Here is a 22,606-nt window from a genome sequence, read left to right as displayed (position 1 = left end):
AAATCTTTCAGCAGTTCTGCCTGCTGTGTTCAAACCCCACATAACTCTGTATTTTCCTGTCCATAATTAGCTAATTATGCTCTAATCAATACTGTAGATCGTGATTTTACAATGTAAATAAGATAAATGAGATAATGGCTGGGGGTCAATCTCATTCTGTTTACAAAGCCTAGCACGCACGTCCAATTTCATTACATTGCGCCTACCTGCACAGGAGGGAGTCTTATCAGCTGGCCTGCAGAAGTCTTAGAATGAATATGGGGGAGGGGGAGAAGTTGGGCTCGTCTAAATGAAGTGTTGAAGAAAAAGGTGCCTACAGTTTGCATATTTGTAAGTCACTGTGGTTATTTGCAAAAATCAAAGCTCTGAAGAATTAAAATATATTTTGTATTCATAAGAAAGCTGCACCCATGTCTGGCTGTAAAAGTAATCACCTAAAACTCTTGACTAATAAGCAAATCTTTTAAGACAACTTTACAAATATTGCTTTGGAAAGGGCAAAAAACCCTCTCACGCTTATATATTTATCACTGAACGTTGCCCACAAAAACAGTATGCTGGGACAGCAGACTCTGACAGCATCCATCGGGCAGAATACCAAAGAGGCTGCACCCTCTGCCTCCCAGGAAGAACATCATGACAAGGGGGATACCAACCTTACCTCAGACATAAGCCACAGAGGGAGAAGCTGCACAGGACTCGCTTCACCCCTCCCTGCCAGGAGGAACACTCAGCTTTAGCTGAAAGTTCCTTAGGACTACATTCTCTGGCCAGAGAACCAAGGACCACTGGAAAGATTGCATCTTCTTCCTCCTAGGAAAACATCCCGGCAAGGGGGAATCCAACCTAACCCCATACATGGTCCAGAGAAGGAACAGCTGTAGGGAGCTTGTTTAGCCCTTCCCTGCTAGAAAGAATGCCAATAAGAACGTTGAAACTAAGAACTGTGCCTGAGTTTTGCTTCCCCCATTCTTCCCTCACAATCCCTTTTCCTTTAGAGTATTGTCTTTTTAGGTCAATGGTCTTCAACTGGTGGGTCACAACCCAAAAGTGGGTCACAAGATCAGTCCAGATGGGTTGCGGCCAAGCTGTTGTTGCCATGTTGAGCATGAGGAAAACTGCAAAAGTGGGCCCCATGTTGTAGGTTAGGAGTCTGAGGTGGATCTCAGGTATGGACCAGTTGAAGACCGCTGTTCTAGATTGACTGAAGTCACCAACTATCTTAGTGTTCATCTTTGTGAATTGTTCTGGGAGACTTTTTTGGCTGAAGAGTGGGGTAAAATGCTGTAAAAAAATTACTCACAAAAGGTATGATTAAAAACCTACAATAAATGTTGAATACATGCGGAAGTGCTATATATTATAGTGATATATCAGAATTTTATTTATTTATTTGATTTTTACCCCACCTTTCTACCAAGAAAATGCCACTCAAGGGGGCTTACAATCAGCTACAATTAGATATATAAATCTTCCACAGTAATGAATCAGCAAATTATTTCTCTGGCAGGAATCTTTTCAATCTTTTCAATCACAGCTTTTAAAGCTCAACTAAAAACTTTTCTTTTTCCTAAAGCTTTTAAAACTTGATGTTGTGCGGACTTTATACTGTTAGTTTTACCCTACCCTGTGCCTGCTTACCCTACCCTGTGCCTGTTGGCATTCTCTTCTCCTCCTTATTGTTTTACTATGACTTTATTAGATTGTAAGCCTATGCGGCAGGGCCTTGCTATTTACTGTTTTACTCTGTACAGCACCATGTACATTGATGGTGCTATATAAATAAATAAATAAATAATAATAATAATAATAATAATAATAATAATAATAATAATAATAATCTTTTAAAAATCCCAGTTGATCAAATTTAGAATTTTATACCACCATAAAGATTGCGGACAAGGCCACTCTTAAAATGAAGTAACAAGAAGCAGATGCTTTGGGCAGCAGACCACAAAAAGGGGTATAATTTCATTTTACAAATCTTCCCATTTCTATGTAACATTTAAGAACATATATAAGCTCTAGTACAATGATAAAGGTGGAACCTATAGTTTTAGGTCTAAAGCTAATAGCGATTTAAGATTAAGATATAAAGCTAGATGTATGTCAGGAATCTCTTAAGTAAAACTATTCCACTGATGCTATTATGATACAAAAGATGACTTTAGTTATTAAACTAGTAAGTGTCCTCTCATTGGTAATTTCTCCAATCTATCATGGCGCCTCAATATTTGCATATGCAGCATATTAAAACCTTACATCCATTCAGTAACAATCTACCCTAGAAGCCCAGAACTACTTAAGTTACTTGTTATAAGTACCAATATAGATACAAATCAAATTGTTGAAATTGGCCACAAACTTTATTAGCTATAGTTTACAAGGTTTTAGTGTGGCACAGGGCTGAGATCCAGTCATCAGGCAGACTGAGTGCTGTCCAATTTCTGCCCCCCCCCTCCCCAGCCCACCTGCTGGAGTAACACTGGGAGTAACAAGTTAGGAGTGTGGCACCTACACCACAGCATGCACCAATCATGTAGGCCCCTTCAGCCACCTGAATATATGCAGGCTTCCAAGCCCCTGCACTGGGCTGTAGCCTTGCAGCCCCATCCCAAGTTCCCTTATGGGGATTGCACTTTTGAGTTCTACGGCCTGTACATCCCCTCAAAATGGATCTGGCCCAATGCCTCCAGCACCCAGACAAAGAGGTTGCGAAGAGATAATAAACATTTAACACAACAAACAAGTGTATTGCTATGAGAAAAGCATAAATCCCATCATGACTAGCTCAATTGGGTTATTAAGTCAAATTCCTTCCTAGGCCCATCAACTGGTGGCCAGCCTCTGTCCACAACAATAGAAAATACAGAAAACAGTGGGAAGATGGGTAGGGAAGTCAGTGGCCTAATCTACACCAAGCAGGATATAGCACTATGAAAGTGGTATGAAAGCGGTATATGGTATGTGTCAGTGAGCCCCAACAGTTGTCAGTGCACATCAATACCACTATAAAGCGGTAGTGTGGTTCCTGCCTTTTATATACTTCTTTCATACTGCTTTCATAGAGCAACATCAGTGTAGATTAGGCCAGTGATGGCAATGGACCATCTGCCTTCCTGAGAAACCACTTAAGGCAATGTACAATAGAATACACAAAACCAATATAGGTAAGGAAACTTACCTATATTGAAAACACTGTCTCTTGCACAGATTGATGCATGCAACTCAAAACATATTTGTTTTTAATGATTAATGTAGTTTAAAAATCATAATGTTAAGTAAGTAACTAGTAATTACTATGCACTGATTTATTACAAATGTTCTATTACAAAGGAATATATGCTACTTAAATTCTACTTCTTTAGAACATATTACAGGTACTATAGTCTGAATCTGCTTCTTCTTTTTTTTTTAGAAAAAGCCTGTTGAAACCTTTATACAAGTAAACATGTGAATAAAACATATCTTATAGCAAAATAAGCATGATGTTCATACGTAAGGTAATCTACGCCAACATTTATTTCCAAATCATAGCAAATCCACTGATGCATCTAGCCTCTTTTCAGCTAACCCTAATGCACATATTTAAATCCTGAATCCATGTTAACAGGATCAATCTTAACAAAATGCTTATTTTATACAGTGTAATCAATGATATCAAGTTAGTTTATTGAACATATCCAGATATGATACAGCTAGCCATAACCATGAGATCTAGCCATAACCAAGAGAATACACTAATTTTTTAATTTCCTGTCATTTTATACATCCTCTTATTATTGTATTTTCCATTTCTATATTTTGGTTTATAAAATATATTTGAACAGGAAATATATACCTTGTAAAATGCTCCAAGATACTACCATATTACTGTATACCAAGAATTTCCAATACCATGGCTGTGATCCAACAAAGTGATAAGTGCACAAAAGAAAACCCATCCCATGGCAGATGTTTTGAACATTTCTTCTTCTGCCGAAAAGCCAAACTACCCTTCAGTTCAAATACAGCTTGCCTCTTAAGCAATGAGAGCAGATGGATTGAATACTTCAAAAGAACCCAATGGTTCTCTTCCCACGATTTAATACCTTTGTTGGATCGCAACATATATATATCATTGTTACAGATACAAATGCACAAACAGCTTCTTTGAAACAAGGACAAAATTAAATAAGTATTTCATATACTTTTGCTGTTAAGTGAATTATTTGAAAATTATACAAATCTTATGCTGAAACATAGAACATTAACGTGCATTTTTTTTTTGTTTGGTAATACTACTTAACTAGCTTTTTATTTCAGCCAAAATAATATAGGAATTGTTACAGGATTTGGAAGGAAACACCACCACCCAGAACACATAACTCCCCTGAGACAACCTCACAAGATTTGGGTTTTGCTCTGTCACAATATAATCCAGAGACAAACATAAGTTTGTGTTCACTCAGTGAATCTTTGAGATGAAATGCTAATAAGCACAAAATCAATTCTTCTATAGCAAAACCGTTATTTCATAATGAACGTGTAAAATGTTTTACAGATATCTGATTGCCACTGTATTGAACATTTTTACAGAAATCAAGCCTTTTACATGTAGCTCCTCAACATATTATTTTATATAAGTATTTGCTTGTTAAGAGGCACAGAAAATAAAGCATCCAACAAATGACAAAGCATTGCTTTTCCCATTCAATAACATCACATCAAGTATTTAATTCCCATAGGCTCCTGTCACTCTTCAGCGAGTCCAAATACCGTACATCATCATTTACCAAGGAATTGCAATGGGAGACAAAATTACTTAATAGAACAATTCAGACAAGACATTTATCCAGTGTTTTCCAGCAATGCACATATCAAATGTGCCTGATTAGTGCAATAAAAAAATTCAAGTAAATTAACTGCCTTGTCAGTCCAAGTAACATACCAATCAGTTATGTTCTACAAGGCCTGGCAAGCAAACCCAAGTTTTTGTCATGGCTAGGAATACTGTAAAGATAGTACTGTTTTCCTTTAGTTTGTGTCCTATTGAAAGTCTTATCCACAGCTTAAAAGCACATTTATAAAAGTAGTTTCCAGGACTGCCTCCGAGGATGAGTTGTGGCAGAGTAGTGTCTCATGAAGAGTATCTACACAGTAAAGTGATAAGAAAAAGAAGATTAACATTTACCATTCTTAACAGTTCCATTGACTTATGAAAATATTTCAACATCATAGCAGAATCAGACTGAAAAGAGACAATTTAGGATTAGTGTTACATTTCCAAGTGCATATGGAGGTGAATTAGCTGTTAAGTATCATCCATTCTTTTTCTCATTCAATATGCTTAAAAAGAAAAGAGAAACTGCCATTTAGGTGTAGGAAATGGAGAGTGGCGACCTTTTGGCTATATAAAAGTTTTCAATTAAAACAGACATGACTATACAAAGAGATTAAGCTTTTCTTAGTCGGACCTCTTAACTATATGGCAGGATATACAAGGTTTACTTTTTGTGACCAATGAGGGAGAGCAGAAACTGATTGACAACTACAAAGTGGCCCTGTTAAGAAGCCATTGTTCTAAAGCCTTTAAAAGGCCTTCAACAGCTTCTGGTGAACTTTGTTTTTTGTATTTATTTGGACAGCACAACTGGAAGATAAAAAAAAGTCAAGTTCACTTTAATTTTTATGCAGGACTTTTATATATCAGAAACCATGTGCGCCAATTATTCTATTTCTACTTAATTCCATTAAGTTTTATATTTAAATCTAACTCAACTACTGCAGGAAAACGTTTGGAAAATGTACAAGAGCTTTGATTAGATTGTGAGAGGAAAAACCCAACATGGTGTTGAACTGTGCACTCATGCTGTGATAGTTGCATCTGGTGCTTTAATGCAGAATTTCTAACAAAGGGAAAATAAAAGGCGCTTACATATTTTACTTTTGACCTAGCAAGACTCAGACAGGAATCTGAAGAGTTTCTGACAGTGGATAACACACTTCAGAATAAAAGAAAACATCAAAGATATTGCCATAGGTTTCAATAGAAACAATTTGTATAGGCAAATCAGTTGAATTCATCTTCTCTGCACTATGGAAAATGACACATGAACAGACTCCTAAATCGCATGCACTAAATAATGGATTTTCTATTTATTAAGTTAAGAATTAAGGAGCTAAAAATGAAATGTTACAAAAGAGAAGGCCAATAAAGCATGGTTGTGGGCTGGTATTCCACATCCAAGAAACATATAAAAAGATTTTTAAAAGAAACAAGGACACCAAGAGAAAAAAATATGTTCATATTTATGCAGGAAGAAAACTGGTTAAAGAACCAAACTGAAAATACAGAATTGTGAAATCTTTCTCAATATTACAATTTTTCTTCTTTTATCCACAGACACAAAGTTGAGAAAGTGTGCACATGCCCTGTATATGCGTTCATCTGATATTCAGTCCTAGATCTGTGCCATTAAAATGCAATAAATAAATATGGTATCATAATCAGAGGCGGGGAAGAACCTGGCAGGGACAAAACATTTGTTTTTAAGAAACTGCTTTTTGTACACTTTATCACAATAAAGGTCCTTGATGCTATCATGGCAATTTTGACATTGACAACTCTGAGGAACCTGATGAGAAATGAATCTGAATAAGCCATTAGTGATTTCAAAACAAAGGTTATTGATTTATTTCATTTGGACATAAAGAAATCCATGTTTGTTTGTTTGTTTATTACTATACATATCTCCATTCTTCACCTCTCTCTCTGAACCAGTCCTCTTGCATCGCCTTTCACATGGGAGTAACATTAATGCATTTACTGGTTCTATACTCACTGTAGCAAGGATCAGTAGTTCAGCGGATTAACTGAAAGGGCTCTAATCGAATTAGGGAACTGGTTGCAACTGATTGCACTCAGTTAAACAGAAAAAAACTGCCCTTGACGACAGTTTGGAAAGTGCAAATAATGCAGAATTCTGCTGCTAGAGCTGTGACTGGTTTTCTAGGTATTTTAGACTACCATAATCCTTGACTATTGACTATGCTGGCTAGAACTTTTGGGAGTTGTAGTTTAAAACATCTCGAGGGCAATCACTGTAGGGCATGTACATTATGCATCTACAAAGGAGAGGACCTTTTTCATGATGGCACCTTGAGTTTTAATACCTCCTAGAAGGAGGTAAAACTGGTCCCTACACTGTATTCCTCTCAGCACCAAGTCAAATTGTTTTTATTTTAGCTGGTAGAACCATTTTTTGTTATTATTTGTGAAATGCTATTATGTTGTTTTGCTTGTTATTGTTGTTTTAATATTGTATTGATATTTGGACTGTTTTTTTTTTAAAAAAAATATACCACCCTGTGAGCCATATCTGGATGAAGGCACAATTTAGACATTTTAAAAATAAAATTAACGAAAATAAACAGTATTTTCCACTACTACCTTATCAAGGTACGAGACCATTTGGCAAGAAATGCGTCTTGGCCTCATTTCTATTATATAAAATTTTCTAAGGAACTAGCATTTACACTGACTAGAGGAAAATGTTTTAGCAGAAAGACCTGAGACATTTTGTGAAGTTAGTTACAGTGTAAGTACAAAACACATAACTTAACAAGTGCTATAGTCACATTTTTATCCTGCAATTAGCTCTCTAAGGTACATTCCTATCTATGTAATTGTTCCTACCTTCTGGAGCACATATGTTTTCTATTATGGCTGTAAGAATTTTAAAATTATTATTCAGACAGGCATCTGGTTGATTCAGTAGTTTTTTTGGGGGGAGGTATAATTATTAATTTTGATTTTAGGATTTTATCTTATCATGCATGTTTTTTAAATAGTGTACATTGATTTAAAGACTGGAAATACAGCTTGTAAATAATTTTTAAAAATACCATGCTTTTTCAATGCTTGAAATAGCCTCTTTGCTATCTTCCATCTCTAAGCAGATTAAAAAGCCTAGAATTCAAAGTCACTGAGCCTTTTTTTAAAAATAATTTCTGTATTCAATTTTTTTTACCCTGCCGTTTAGCTGCAATCTTGAAGAATAAAGAATATTTAGGGTTTCTGTCAGTTTGCAAATTAGAAACTACCTGCGATTAATCTCCAGAGAGTTCCAGTATCATGGACATGATTATCAGGATAGGATTGTGAGGTTGAATAATATGGTATTTCCAGACAAGGGTACTGAAGCACTAGAAATGCAGACAGTGTCTGTGAGCAAAGCTCTCCTTTGCCCCTCTGCTGGATGTGGTTATTTTCTAGAATACACACACTAAAAAGAAACTTCTATAGCAGAAGAAGACTGTCTGAATTAGTATCTACTATGCTTGGAGGGGAATTTACGCTGCTAGTGCTAGGTAGCCCTGTGTTTAATACCAATTGAATTTTCAAAGTTTTCTTGCCATCTAGTATGGCCCCTAAAAGTAACTGTTGTGTTTGTTTGTTTGTTTATCTGTAGTAGTATAGCCAGGTGCCAAGATAAGCTTGCATATTGGATATCGTTCACATAACACATTGCCACCACAAATTAATGAGATCCGCCATTAGGTTTTCTGAGGTGATGAAGTGAATGCATTAGGGCAACTACATGAAAATCTGTTCCATCTTTCTCAAAAGAATATTGATTCTCATGTTTCCTGTGTTCATGGGGTGGCTCACTTCAGAAAAGTCTTGTTGTTATTATTTCCCTTTGGGCATTTTAGAATTTCAGATACTTCTTAACACTCCTGTTCAATTGTCCAAAAGAAGGCATGCAAATTGTCGAAAAGAAGAACTCTTAGCCACAGTAGTTTATAGTTTTGTCACTGTGCAGCTGGGAGAAATAAAGTATGCTTTACTGTTGTGTCACCTGCTGGCAAAACACTGGTTTGAAACATTTTCCTATTATCTCCTTTTGGTTAAAACAATACTTGTTTTACCTACCATCAGGGATGATGAATGCTCATATGTAATCAACAAAAAAATGGCTACCTAGCTCAAGCTGCGGTCCAAAAGGTAGGTCCTTCGTTCCATGAACATCTCCTTTTCTACCCCTGGCCAAAAACAAATTATCCTAAAGAACCCAGAGCACAATGTGCAACAAGCAGAAAGCAAGTCACTGATTGGTATAATGTGTTCAGAAGCAGGGAGGAATCCTTTCCTCCACAAATCTAGAGCTGCCTTCTGGAGAGAGAGACATTTGCCCTTCCACCCAACTAGGAACCTACTTGGGGGAATAGATTGCTTTTTCATTCTTAATTGATTCCAGGCCCTGGCTATAGCTGGTAAAGTGCTGAAAACAAGTCTGTCCTGCCTGTGCAAACCTGTAGCTGCCTCTGTGTGTGTGTGTGTGAGAGAGAGAGAGAGAGAGAGAGACAGAGAGAGAGAGAGAGAGAGAGAGAGAGAGAGAGAGAGAGAGAGAGAGAGAGAGAGAGAGAGAGAGAGAGAAGATTCCTATCATTGCTTCTGTCCACATCTATAAACCTGGCGAAGGTTCCTGCCCACCACTTCCTGCATTATATCCTTGCACTGTCCCTCTTCTGCCATATGGCTGCTGTGTCCCTTGCCACTGGACTACACTTCCATTGTTGTTTCTTCCAGTAACAGAAGGAAGACATATTGTCTGAAATTAAAATACAAAGAAAAACAGAATCAGGGAGGGGACGCAACAGGAGGGTGCTAAAAAGAGAAGGGAACTGGACAGGGAGGGGTAGAAAGAAGGAAATGGAGAAGAAGAATTAAAAGGTGAGGGCTAGCAAAGCAGACCGAGTGCAGACAGGTTGTAATAGGTGGAGTAAGGTGATGAATGGAAGGGCCAGAAATTCAAGGGTGGACAGGCCAAGGGGAAATGGTGTTAAACCTGAGGCTGTCCCTTCACCCCAAACCACCAACACTCTGCCCATAACATCAAATTCCAGGTATTAGTAAACTCAAGACTGGATTACTGTAATGCGCTCTATGTGGGGGCTGCCCTTAAGACTGCTCTGGAAGCTGGGGCTAGTGCAGAACGCAGCCGCTCGCCTGTTAGCATGTAACTCCTTTGCTGAGGGAATTGCACTGACTACCTATTGGCTACCGGGCCAGGTTTAAGGTTTTGGTACTAGCGTACAAAGTCCTAATCAGCTTGGGACCAGGATACCTGAGAGAGTGCTTTCTCCCTTACCAACCTGCCTGATCATTGAGGTCATCAGAGGGCATGCTTCTGGTGGTTCCACATGGACCTATGGCCCAATTGGAATCCACGAGAAGAGCCTTTAGTGTAGTGGCCCCTTATCTGTGGAACTCCCTGTCCCTGGAGGTCAGGCAGGCGCCAACACTAGGCTGCTTCCGGCTCCTCCTGAAAACTGTTTCGAGAAGCCTTTCTCAACTGACTAGCCACTGTTTTTCTCATTCCTTTGTTTTTAAATTGAACAATTTTAATTTGCTTTTTATTTTTTTATTTTTTTTACTGTTTATAACTATGTTCACCGCTCTGGAATCTGTGTTAGATAATTGAGCGGTATATAAATAATAATAATATCGGACTATATAATAATAATAATAATAATAATAATAATAATAATAATAATAATAATAGATCCAAATAGTAACTTCAGCTTGCACAAGATTGAGTGTTCTATAGGAATTTTTGTTGTTGTTATTGCATTAACATCTGACCTCCATAACATATTATAAATTCCCCTCATTTTCAAAAGCAGTTAGCCATGTGGCATGGAAAGGGGTTGTGAAAGATATGTCTAAAGGCCCTTGGGCTTATGGATCTAATACAGGTTTCTTTGGATCCTGATAAAAAGGCTGTATTTTCTAGTTTCAGTTATCAATAATGACTGCCTGCTTAAATTACTGATGTTAACAGGGCAGATGCTTCAACACATGCTAACACAAGATTTAGCCAAGAGTCAACAGGAGTCAACAATATGTGTGTTTGTGTGTAGTGAAAGAAGCTGTGAAGAATCCTTTACAGTGAAACAACTCACAATATATCTGCACTAAAATGAACCCTCTTCCCCCTCCCAATTTAGGCCTTGTTTCCCTCTGAATATATATTTTGTTTGCCTTTAGAGGTACTTTGTATAGTCTTGTTCAGATAGGTCAATGATATGAATGTTTCAAACTTGTTTCAACAAGTTCTTTTTCTTTGCTAGTCTGTTTTACAGTTGACATTTTATAGTTTTCTCTATTACTATCGGCTAACTTGGCTGCTGGACTGAGGAACGGGAGTTGATTCTTTCCTTCATTTCAGACATTTTCCGAACTTAATCCATCTTTTGTGACTGGCATCAAAGTTCAAATATTTAAAGTTTTAATATTTTAGGTTCACTGGTTAATCCAACGTTGGTCTCTTCCAAAAGGAAAAAAAATACACCCTTCTCTGACATCTTCATCAATAAGATGTAGCAGTGGGGATGGTGGAAATCTATCCTGACAAGTGTCAGGCTCTCTTTCTTTCGCTCTATAGCTTTGTCATGGAAATGTCTTTTTCTCATTTCTTAGAATTGTTGAGATCAATTTCTGACAGCTCCCACATGGGCTCTCTGACTTCTGGTGGTCTGCGACTTTTCTCCTGAATTGTCATCTGTCACATATGGGGACCAGCAGCGATGTAAGTATTTCCCTTGCAGCATTTCTATTAGAATGGATCTTTTTCACACTGGTCTGGGTGTTTTTCTGCTCCCACTGCACATTCAATAAATGCTTCCACACTACTGTTGTAACCACCTCATCTATGCTCTTGACTTCTGACATTTTTTTTGTTATGCTGGGGGGTAAACTCATCTGCATTTGTTTCCCTCCTCTTCTCACACTCTCTTTTGGAAAATATTTGATCAAATTCCATGTACTAAAGACAATTTGCTAGTTTATTCTATTTTCTATAAACAAGCACTAATAAAAGTTGTATATGACTCACAAACTTTGGGCATGTGTCCAGAACTGGAGTTGATGAAAGTAGATTCAAATGAAGTATAGCGTATGAGCATTTGTTCCAAATTTCAGACTCTTATTAAAAATATTTAATACAACACAACACAATCTGTCAAATAAGAAGTTCTAGTGAATGAAACTCTATCAAGAAAACTCACCTTCACTCATATCTGCGACAGCAACAACCATGATTAAACAGGAGAGATTAAGTTCCTTTGAACATTTTAAAAATAATGTCCTCAGATAATTATGGATGGTAGAAACTTGCCAAAATGGGAAAATACATCTCTCTAACCCAGCCTTCCCCAACCTGGTGCCCTCCAGATGCTTAGGACCAATTATCATGAATCCTGGAAGTGTCCAAAACATCTGGAGGTACAAGGTTGGCGAAGCCTGCTCTAATCTGAATATTCACAAGGCATAGAAGGGGAACAATATTTCATGGTGAGGAAACCACAATCACTAGTTAATGTAACAGCTGCAGCCTTACATGTATCATGCTTCTGAAATCGTTTAGAAAGTTCAGATGGTATAAAATGCAGTTGCCAAGTATCTGACTGTAGGTAGGTTTTTATGAATTAATTAATTAATTAATTAATTACATTTCTATACCGCCCAATAGCAAGAGCTCTCTGGGCGGTTCACAAAAATTAAAAACATTCAAAGTATAAAACAACAGTATAAAATCATAATATAAAATACAATATAAAAGCTCAACCAGATAAAAACAGCAGCAATGCAAAATTTCAAATTTAAAACACGGAGTCAAAATTTATTTATAGACTGTTAAAATGCTGGGAGAATAAAAAGGTCTTCACCTGGTGTTTAAAAGCATATAATGTAGGTGCCAAGCGAACCTCCTTAGGGAGCTCATTCCACAGCCGGGGTGCCACAGCAGAGAAGGCCCTCCTCCTAGCTCCTTTTTGAAGCTACATTGGCTGCTTCCAGGCCAATTAAAAGTGATGGATATCATTTTTAAAGCTATAATGGCTTGGGATCAGGATACAAAAACTTGCCCAGCCACTCAGATCAACTGGAGACATACTTTTACAAACCTACCACCATCTGAGGTATAGCTGGTGGGGGTGCATGAGAAGGCCTTCTCTGTGGCAGTGCTCATGCTGTGGAATTCCCTGCCCCAGGAGATCCATCTGGCCACTACTTTGATAGCATTCTGATGCCAGCTAAAAACATGAGTTCCAGAGGGCTTTTGACCTGACCAGGACAGGAATTCTTTCATTTGTCTCATTCCATTGCTTTTATAAATTTTTATTTGTTGCTCTAGCTCATGTTTTGTTGTTATTGTTAGCATATAATTTTTAAAATAAAAAATGAATAAATGTAGCTCATGTATCTTTCAAAATACACTGCAGTGTCAGCAATAGGTTGATGATACTCAACTCTACCTCTCATGTGGGAAAAAAGTTGAGCTGTGATCCAGACAAGGCAAAAGTACTCTTATTTAGTACTTCTGCCCATTCTGTTTTGAATAGGGCTGCACTCCCCGTGCAGACCCATGTTCTCAGCTTGGGAGTGCTCCTACATCTGTTCTTGCTCCTGGATAGTCAGATGACAGATAGGAGGATCAGCTGTTTGTTTGAAAACTTCAACTGGTGCACCAATTGCTCCTTCTCCTGGACTTCATTGGCTGCCAGTCCAGGTCCGGGCCCAATTCAAAGTGCCGGTATTGACATTTAAAGCCCTAAACGGTTTGGGGCCAGGTTATCTGAAGGAACGCCTCCTCCCATATGTACCTTAAGATCATCTACAGGGGCCCTTCTCCGTGAGCCCCTGCCAAAGGAAGTGAGGCAGGTGGCTACTAGGAGGAGGGCTTTCTCTGCTGTGGCACCCCGGTTGTGGAACGAGCTCCCCAGAGAGGTCCACCTGGCGCATACACTGTACTCCTTTCGTCGCCAGCTGAAGACCTTTTTATTCACTCAGTATTTTAACACTTAATTTTAACTTAAATTTAAATTTTACTGTTTTAACTCTGTATTTTAATCTTACAATCAACTTTGCTGTGTGGTTTTATCCTGGTTGCGCTTTTTATACTGTATTTCGTAATTGTGTTTTTAACCTGCTGGATGTTTTTTGTGGTTTTAATTTTTGTGAACCACCCAGAGAGCTTCGGCTATTGGGCGGTATAAAAATGTAATAAATAAATAAATAAATAAATAAGAGAGGACCTAGCCAGGGTCACACTTCATTATATCACACTGACTACACTAATGCATTCTACCTGGGGCTGCCTCTGTAGAGTGCCCAGAAACTCCAGCTAATGCAAAAGGCTTTGGCTCAATTTTCGACCAGTGCAAGTTTTGGGATCCTGCTACTCTGCTGTTATATGAACTTCACTAGCTTCCAGTCTGTTTCCTACCCCATTTCAATGTGCTAGTAATAACTTATTAAGCCCTAAACAATTTAGGGCCAGGATACCAGAAAGACCAGCAACAGTTGCATGAACCTACCAAATCAAGTCTTTGGGGTTTATGCTGTGTCCCGCTGCTACTGGAAGTTCAGTTCACAGTACAAAAGAAATACCTACTCTGCAGTGATGTCCAGACTTGGAATCTCCTACCCCGAGATCTGCTTGGCCCCCTTCCCCTTTTACACCATATAAAACACATCTTGCTCCATTGAGCCAATTGGCTTACCAGAGGGGTTTTTTTTCTTGGAAATTTTCCTCCCTACTGAGTTTTTTTTTCTATCTTAATTTAGTGTTTTTATAAAGTATGCTGTTACTATGTTGCTTGTAAAGCTACCTTGAGGGTTGCTATGCAGTGGAAAGGGGGAGGGATATAAATGTTTTAAATACACATTTAACAAACATTTTGTCAATTGCAGCAAAGGGAAGAAGTTGTAACAGGAGGGTGTCATTAACTACTATATACACATGTTTCCAGACATACTGAATAGCATGTTAGAGAGCTACTGATTTTCTCATTAGAGATTATGTAGCCTTAATGACAATTCACCTCCCATTTTTAAGCGAAATGCTATGTTTTTAAACTAACTTGTTGTTACCCTACACTTACAACTGAATGATCACCTGATAGAATTTCATGCAGATATTTACAGAACCTGTCAGACACAAATATGCTAAGACTTTAAAGCAGCATACTTGTGGCTCTGCCCTTCTAAGAAATATTACCGATCAGATTACAACTACATTGTAACTTCTGTCCACACAATTCTTTGTGTTTCAAAAACAAATAAATACCATCCTTGCATTAACCCTGAATATGAATGAAGTAGCTTAAGTGGGCCAAATTAACTACCGATTTCTCCCACATAATACTACCCTGTAATCTGAAGAACTGAGATCTATGCCAAGTGGTACCTCCTTTTTTATTTCAAAATATCTTAGGGTAGGCATTGATGAAGTAATGTCCACAGGTAAGACACCAACCCTTAGAAGCAAGAGTGCAATGCAATCAGAGTTTGTCTGATCAAGCTAAACGAAGGTCTTCAATCCTAATGCCCAGGCAGAGTTCCTTTATCTACTCTCTGTAAGCCTTCCCCCAAGCCTGTAAGATTTATAAGAGCTTTGTCCTAGTTCCACTTCCATTCATATCTACATCCACATCAACTGGGAAAGAGCTTAGAGAAAGTACAGAAAATAAAAGGGACCTTGCCTAAGCTTTTAGCTCATTGGATGCAGGAGTTTCTCCTAAACATGTCCAAAAAAAGCAACTAATATTTATTTATTAATATTAGCGGAAGCTCTCTGGGCGATTTACAAAAGCACCTGAACTAAATAAATTCCTTCCTCTGAACCCTTCTGGCCTAGTTCAGATGCTGTAGAGATCCCCCAAGCCTTGAGAATTTCCCCCCACAGTTGTGCAATTAGTGTCTAGGCCTTGGACAAAAAAAGAAGAAGAAATGGAACACTTTTGATTGTCATGCAATTCATCCTGCTGTTTGCCAAAGGATTCACCCTAAGTGAATGTGCACATTCTAAACAAAACTGATGAAAATTCAGCTCCGCTCTAGATTTTATTCCCCAGCTGTTCCCTGAGGAATGAATATTGCTCACCATGGTCAGTGATATAAAATTCTTATTTCAGGAAATGAATGTAATGATTTCAAAAGAGTAAATGGCTGGCTTATGCTACTTAGTAGAAAGTTCTTTCACTATTACCCACCTTGAAATATTCAATTAGTTATTGCATCAATTAAAATATGGTAGCTGATTAAAAACACTGTTTTTGCAGTTATTTTGATATGAACAGCAACTGAAGGAATTAGATTAGAACAGGGACTAGTCTCTTTCCTTCTCACATAACAGCAAAATACCATCAATCAAACAAGCTTTACATTATGATAATTCTTAGCATCAGATGCTGTATATCTTTGTGACTTTAGATACAGAACTACTTCAGATATAATTTCAGGTGTAGATAGTTAATAAAAACAGAATTGCGTCAGTTCATATTCACTCCTATTTTCAGTGATATTTTCCTAAGAAATTATTATGGAGAGTAGAGAGCACTTTCATTGGGTTTTACTGCTGTTGGAAGCAGCTTACAATCACCAAAACGATTTTGCCACACGCACATATTTTTTAACAATGCATTTTGAAGAGACAGCTTGGGAATTTGTATATTTTGGTCAAATAAATTCTATGAATGTAGAGGATAAACACCAGATTTTCAGTTATTTTAACATAGTTTAAATGTGACGTCGTTACCTATCACTACAAAAATGCTTGGTTCCATCACTTAAACACAAAACTGAATTATGAACACTTTCCTTCCAATAAAGCTTAACAAAATTTACTAAAATTATCACAACAGTCATTGACCTTCATCAGACCCATCCTGCCCCAACACATAAACAGAAGGTAGTCACTAAATTGAAATGCATGAACATGTTGTTGGCTTAAATTGCTTTTAGCTGCTTACATTGTTTTAATTTTTCTCTGTTAAAATGTTTTAGACAGTTTTTATATTTTGTAATGCTGTTGTATTTTTATGAATTGTTGTAAACCGCCTAGAAATGATGATGATGATAAATGTTGCCGCATTTGTATTACTCTAAGCACTGGGCCAAACGAGGGCTGGAAGGAGGATCCAAGGAAGCAGGCAGGCAGACAAAGAGATTAGAGAAAATGGCAGCGGCACTTTAAATAAGACTAGAGCATCATATAAACAAAACCAGACTCTGGCTGTTGTCAGGCAACTCCTTAGGCCTGGCACGAAGCATTTATAACCCTGATAGATAATGAGAAACAACTGGGCCGCCTAAGTGGGGTCCCCCCCCCCAACAAGAGTAGGGCAGGCGGAGCCATGCTAAGATGAAGCTTTTCCAACCTGGCGTGGTCCAGATGTTTTGAACTTCAACTCCCATTAGCTCCAGCCAACAAGGCAATAGTCAGGAATGCTGGGAGTTATAGCCTAAAACGTTTTGCTCCTGGAGTGAGGATCTAGACCTCTGACCTGTTTGAGCTGGCTGAGACCATCACCTGGAATAGAATATAATGCATTTATACTAATGATTCAACTAGAAACAGCACTTCCTATTTCATAAATCAATATCTGTAAACTATTTTTATATACACAGGCATTTGTGTTGAATTTTAGTCCCATGGGAGTGTGGAATGGGAAGGGGGAATGTTGTTTTACATGGCATCTTTCTTATCAACATTCATAGCTTTTAAAAATATTTAAAATAGAGCATCAGGAATTTTCTCTGCCTACCACTAGTTTTCAATCTCCCAGTAGTTCTTTTCGTGTGGAGTACAGAAGTACAGGGCTGTTCCAAATTTTCTGGGTTGGGGCTGTCCAGGAATAGGAATACAACAGGGGGAAACTGCCCTTGCTGCTCTCTTGTTAACTCTGACTCCCCACTCCTCAGGTTTTGACCACTAATCAAGTGAACTAACTTGTTGCAAGAGAAAAGGGACACATAAGACAGTGGGCAGGTCTACACCATCCCTATATCCCGGGGTAGTCCCTGGATTGTCCCTGTGCATCCAAATGACGCACAGGGAATCCCAGGGGCAACCAGGGACTTTCCCAGGGATATCTGGGACTGCGGAAAACTCAAGTGGCCACTGCTCCTGGGTCGTCCTTTCCTCCTCATGAGTAGCGGGGCTCTTAAAATGGGCACAGAGCTGCACGGGGGGCAGTCTGTGCCCATCACGGGTGGGATGGGGAGCGGGTTCGTGTGTTTTTTTAAACTCACTTTTTTGGTGGAGCACAATTGCCCTCTTCTCCCATTTTCTTTTTTAAAATAAAAAATACCGGCCGTGACGTCCCTCTTTTCTCCCAGGACATTGTGTGGCCGTCGGGGCACTGGGGAGGATAGCGTAAGCAGGTAAGTCTGCAATCCTCCCCCCTCCCTCCCTCTACACCCTTAAGGTGTAGACGTGCCCAGTATCATGTAGATAACAGGGATCCTCCAATTCTACCCATTTGCAGAACCTGAGCTGCATCGTGGGTAACTACGCAAACCACTTTTATGTGCACGGAACATACAGGGGGGCAGGGGAAGAAGCCACGATGGCTTCTTTCACTCCCATGATCTTCCAAACCCAATCATCGAGTCCCCAAATTGTGGAGGGTTGCACAAGGGTGTGTGTGCCAGTGGCCTTTTCTGTGCTCCCCCCTCACTTAATTATGAGAAGGGAGAACGTTGAATGGAACTAAAGTTACAAAGAGAACTGCAAAACAAAATAGGGATCTGCCATCAGCTCTTTAAAAAATAAAATCCAATGTATATCAAATTCTGGGAAGGCATTTTTCAGACCCTCCCTTTTTTAATGAATATAATTTTAGAACCATATAGTATATTAAACTAGATGATTTATTAAACATGTATTTATGCTTCTGCTCTCCCCACAAAGTTATCCCCTTTCTTATGGCAGGCAGTGGCTGCTATGTGTGCTGCTGTGGTGCCCTCTTCAACAACTCTTTCTAATAATATACATCAGACAATGGGCATTGTGTCTGTGACTGCTAATTAAAAAAATACATGCTTCTAGTTAATCAAGCTACTTTGTATGCAATCTCTAGAGAAGAAGAAGAGACAATATAAATTAACCTTAAAGAACTAAAGGGTATGATACCATCACAGGAGATCAGTATTATTTTAAAAATATAGGAAAAGAATCAAATAAAACCCATTACCAGTGGGGCTGCAGAAAAACCTCACGTTTAATAATTTTACAACGTAGGATTCCTGTAGCAGAATTCAATATGCCTGGCCCCCTCATTCCTTTCGTAACCCAACTTTTGTTTCCTTTTAATGAGAAAAAAGGAAAGTCAGCAAAACAAAATGTCACCATTAAATCATTTGGCAGCATTTTGTGTCAAAAATGTAATGGAAAAGGCACACATCATAGGAAAGGTTACTGTTCTTCCAGAACATCTTTTCACTTGGTTCAGGGCTCATCCCTCTCCACAGCAGTGCAGGCACTACTGCTGCATGTTCTCCCCGGGCTTAATGTGGCAGATGAAGGATGATGGCATTTTCAGCAGACCACAGTGTAGTGATTTTAGTGGTTATCTGACTGAAACCGATGCTATGATTTAGAATAACTGCTCTGTTTATGTGCAGTGGTAAAAGTCACTTACTACACAATCTTGCAATGTCAACTCATTGCTTCCATTATACATTCCTTTAGCATGGTTTCATTGCAGATATGGAAGTAACCAGAAACGGTACGCTCTACAGGAAAAGGATGCCATGTTCAGAAGTTCAAGACAGGATAGCAAACACAAATGCTCATGAGACTATCAACTATGGTAGCGTTAGTTAAAATAGACCATGTTTGTTTGCTGTGTCGGATTTTCAAATTCTACTCTCAGCCCTTAAAACGTTTCTGCTATATATCTTGCATAAGCATCCCCTCACTTACATTTTAGTGCCCCAACATGTCATCAGACCCACACCTGTAGGAGTGCCCACTCTAGACTTGGCTTTTTCATCTGGCCATGGAAATGGTGATCAAAAGCTGGAGGACTTTGATTCAACCCCCTTTTTTGTGTGGATGGATCACCTCTTGCTGAGGTTTAGATTTACAGTAGTATTTCCCCTTTGCAAGGTGGGGAACCTATTTAGAAGCTAATGGATCTGGATGGCTTCCAGACGGCTCTGAGTTTTTTCCTGGATGATGTAGCTGGCTTTCCTGTTGAAACCCTGGTCTATTTGGAGAATGTGGAAATCACTAAGGCAGCTGAGCTAGGAACATCTGCTCTGCATTCCTGGAAAACCTCCCTGTTTGGATCCATCATTGTCTGAAACTCTGGGGGCACTCTGTGCATGCTCCCTCCTAAGTGGAACTAAAAACTTGCCATGCAAAGTACTGTGGGGATTTCATAGACCTGAGTTCTCGTTTGCTTTGGATTGTGTGTCATTGGGCTCATCTAAACCAAGCAGGATATTCCACTATGAAAGCAGTATATAAAAGGCAGGAGCCACACTACTGCTTTATAGTGGTATTGAAGTGCACTGGCAACTGTTGGGGCCCATTGACACATACCATATACTGCTTTCATACCGCTATATCCTGCTTGGTGTAGATGTGTCAATGGGCCCCAACAGTTGTCAGTGCACTTCAATACCGCTATAAAGCAGTAGTGTGGCTCCTGCCTTTTATATACCGCTTTCATAGTGGAATACCCTGCTTGGTGAAGATGAGCTCTTTGTTTGTCGTCAGCTCAGTGTACCAGCAGACTGGGTTTGATCATTGACTGCTGAACTTTCTTTCCTCTGCTTGTACTCAAATGGCAAGGAGCTGCCTGTGCAAAAGCAGTGGCTTGGAACTCCTTGCGTTTGAGGGTTTTCCTCTCCCTTTGATCTTGTTTATGTCTTGACCATGTTGCCTGGAGTTACCAATGTACGATCTAGCTTTTCAAGAATTTGCTCCTTTGATGGCCTGAGATATCATGTCAGGAATCATCCTCCCTCCCTCTTCCGGGTTTGGAACCCATGTATGGATTGTCCTTTCTTTGTGTTCAGAACTATGGAGATGGCAGTGGGGAAACCGTGTTGATAAGGATCGTCATGGTAGTAGTGATTAGCTTTGGACAGTTCTGGAATTTCTTGGACCATCAGCTATACGATTTCTGAAGTGTGTAACCATTACGCTTCTGCCACGGAATTTTCTGCAATAAACAAGTCTCACTGATTTGGGTTCCATGAAAATTTGCCAGAACGTCATGAGAGACAGGGAAACCTGACAGGTATCCTTCTGGATAATTGTGTGAGTGGGGGTGGGGGTGGGGAATGCATTGCAGTGGTTTTGCTCCTACTTAGAAAGTGGTCCTTGGAGGATATTGCTCAGCCCTGTGGATTATGAAGTATACTGATGACACACAGCTGTATTTCTCCTTTTCATCTTCATCAGGTGAGGCTGTAGATATGATAAATTAGTGCCTTGCTGTGATAATGGACTAGAGGAGGGCGCATAAACTGAAGTTCAATGAAGACAAGACTGGGATGCTGTTGGTGGGCAGTTCTTCTGATTCTATTGACGATGTGCAATCTGTTCTGAATGGGGTTGCATTCACCCTGAAGGAGCAGGCTCATAGTGTAGGGTTTCTCTTGAAGTTATCAATGACACTTGAGGCTCAGGTGGCCTCAGTGGCACACAGTACCTGCTTTGGCTGGTGGCTAAGCTATGCTCATATTTCAACAGGAATAATCTGGCTTCAGTTGTTGCTGGTCTGGTATCCTCCATGTAAGATTACTACAATGCACTCTACATGACGCTGCCTTTGAAGATGGTTCAGAAGTACAAAATGTGGTGGCCATATTGATAGAACAGGAGGTTTGAACAAAAAACATCAATTTCAGCCTGCTTGCACTGGCTGCTTGTACATTTTTGAGCTCAACTCTGAGCTGGAATTGACCTATAAGCCTTTCAAAACTCAGGAATACAATACCAGATGGAGTGCCTCTCCCAGTATGAACCTACCCATACACTATGGTTGCCAACTAAAGTCCTCCTCCAGATGAGGCTTGAAGGATGGCAACAAGGGACAGGCTTTTCTTTAAGATAGCTCTGATTGTGGAATGATTTCCCCACTGAGGCCTACGGAGCGCCAACACTGTCATCTTTTTGATGCCAGGCTAGGCATTTGATGGCAGAAAATTCTGCTACTGGGAGGTACAAATGATGGGATTTTAATGTCAGTTGTTTCATCGGGCTCTGGTATCTTATGGTAACTGTTCCTAGCTGTTTTAAATTGTTTTTAAAAATTATATGTTATCGGTTTTGTTTATTGTAATTTTTGGGAATGTTACTTTAAGCAAATCTATTCATTTAAAGTAACTGTGGTATTTTGATATTGCTCTGTACATTTACTGAGTTTCTTATTAGTATAGTGAAATCCTCTACAATTTGGCTATTGGGCAGTATAGAAAATGAAGTGAATGAATGAATTTATACCTAAACAAATAACCAAAGAATTCACACACCCTCTTTTACTACTATAATTGCACACAGGTGTTTTGCTAATACCAGAGCTGGTATACTGCCATGGAATACTACAGTGAAATCTGCCTCAGTATTATTTTTAACCTCTTTTATTTCAGCCTTAATTGTACCTATTTTGAGGTAGTATCTGAATTCATATCTCATCCTGAAAACTCATAAAACATATGCTTATGTCAAAATACTTTTGTTAATCCTTGAGGTGCAACATAAGCCTTTCACCTGATGTCTTACTTTATATGTATTATAGTTGTGATTGAAAAGTTACT

The 22,606-nt window shown here is 38.9% G+C and overlaps 1 protein-coding gene across 10 annotated transcripts in view; it reads right to left on the bottom strand.

Moving 5' to 3' along the window:
- The window catches only part of PHF14 (PHD finger protein 14), a 155,853-nt gene that overhangs the window by 66,238 nt on the left and 67,009 nt on the right, over positions 1-22,606 (bottom strand). Inside the window, exon 17 of one of the 10 annotated variants that reach the window (XM_063123464.1) lies at positions 4,493-5,132. The exons of the other annotated variants lie outside the window; for them this stretch is intronic. Within the exon in view, the coding sequence (XP_062979534.1) occupies positions 5,120-5,132 (13 nt within the window). The 3' untranslated portion in view covers positions 4,493-5,119. Of the gene's footprint in view, positions 1-4,492; positions 5,133-22,606 lie in introns of those variants that run through there. 10 annotated transcript variants of the gene reach the window in all.

This window comes from Elgaria multicarinata, chromosome 1 (assembly GCF_023053635.1).
Source record: "Elgaria multicarinata webbii isolate HBS135686 ecotype San Diego chromosome 1, rElgMul1.1.pri, whole genome shotgun sequence".
Lineage (NCBI taxonomy): Eukaryota > Metazoa > Chordata > Lepidosauria > Squamata > Anguidae > Elgaria > Elgaria multicarinata.
The sequence above is the reverse complement of the archived record's forward strand: the minus strand, read 5'-3'. Positions and strand labels throughout refer to the sequence as shown.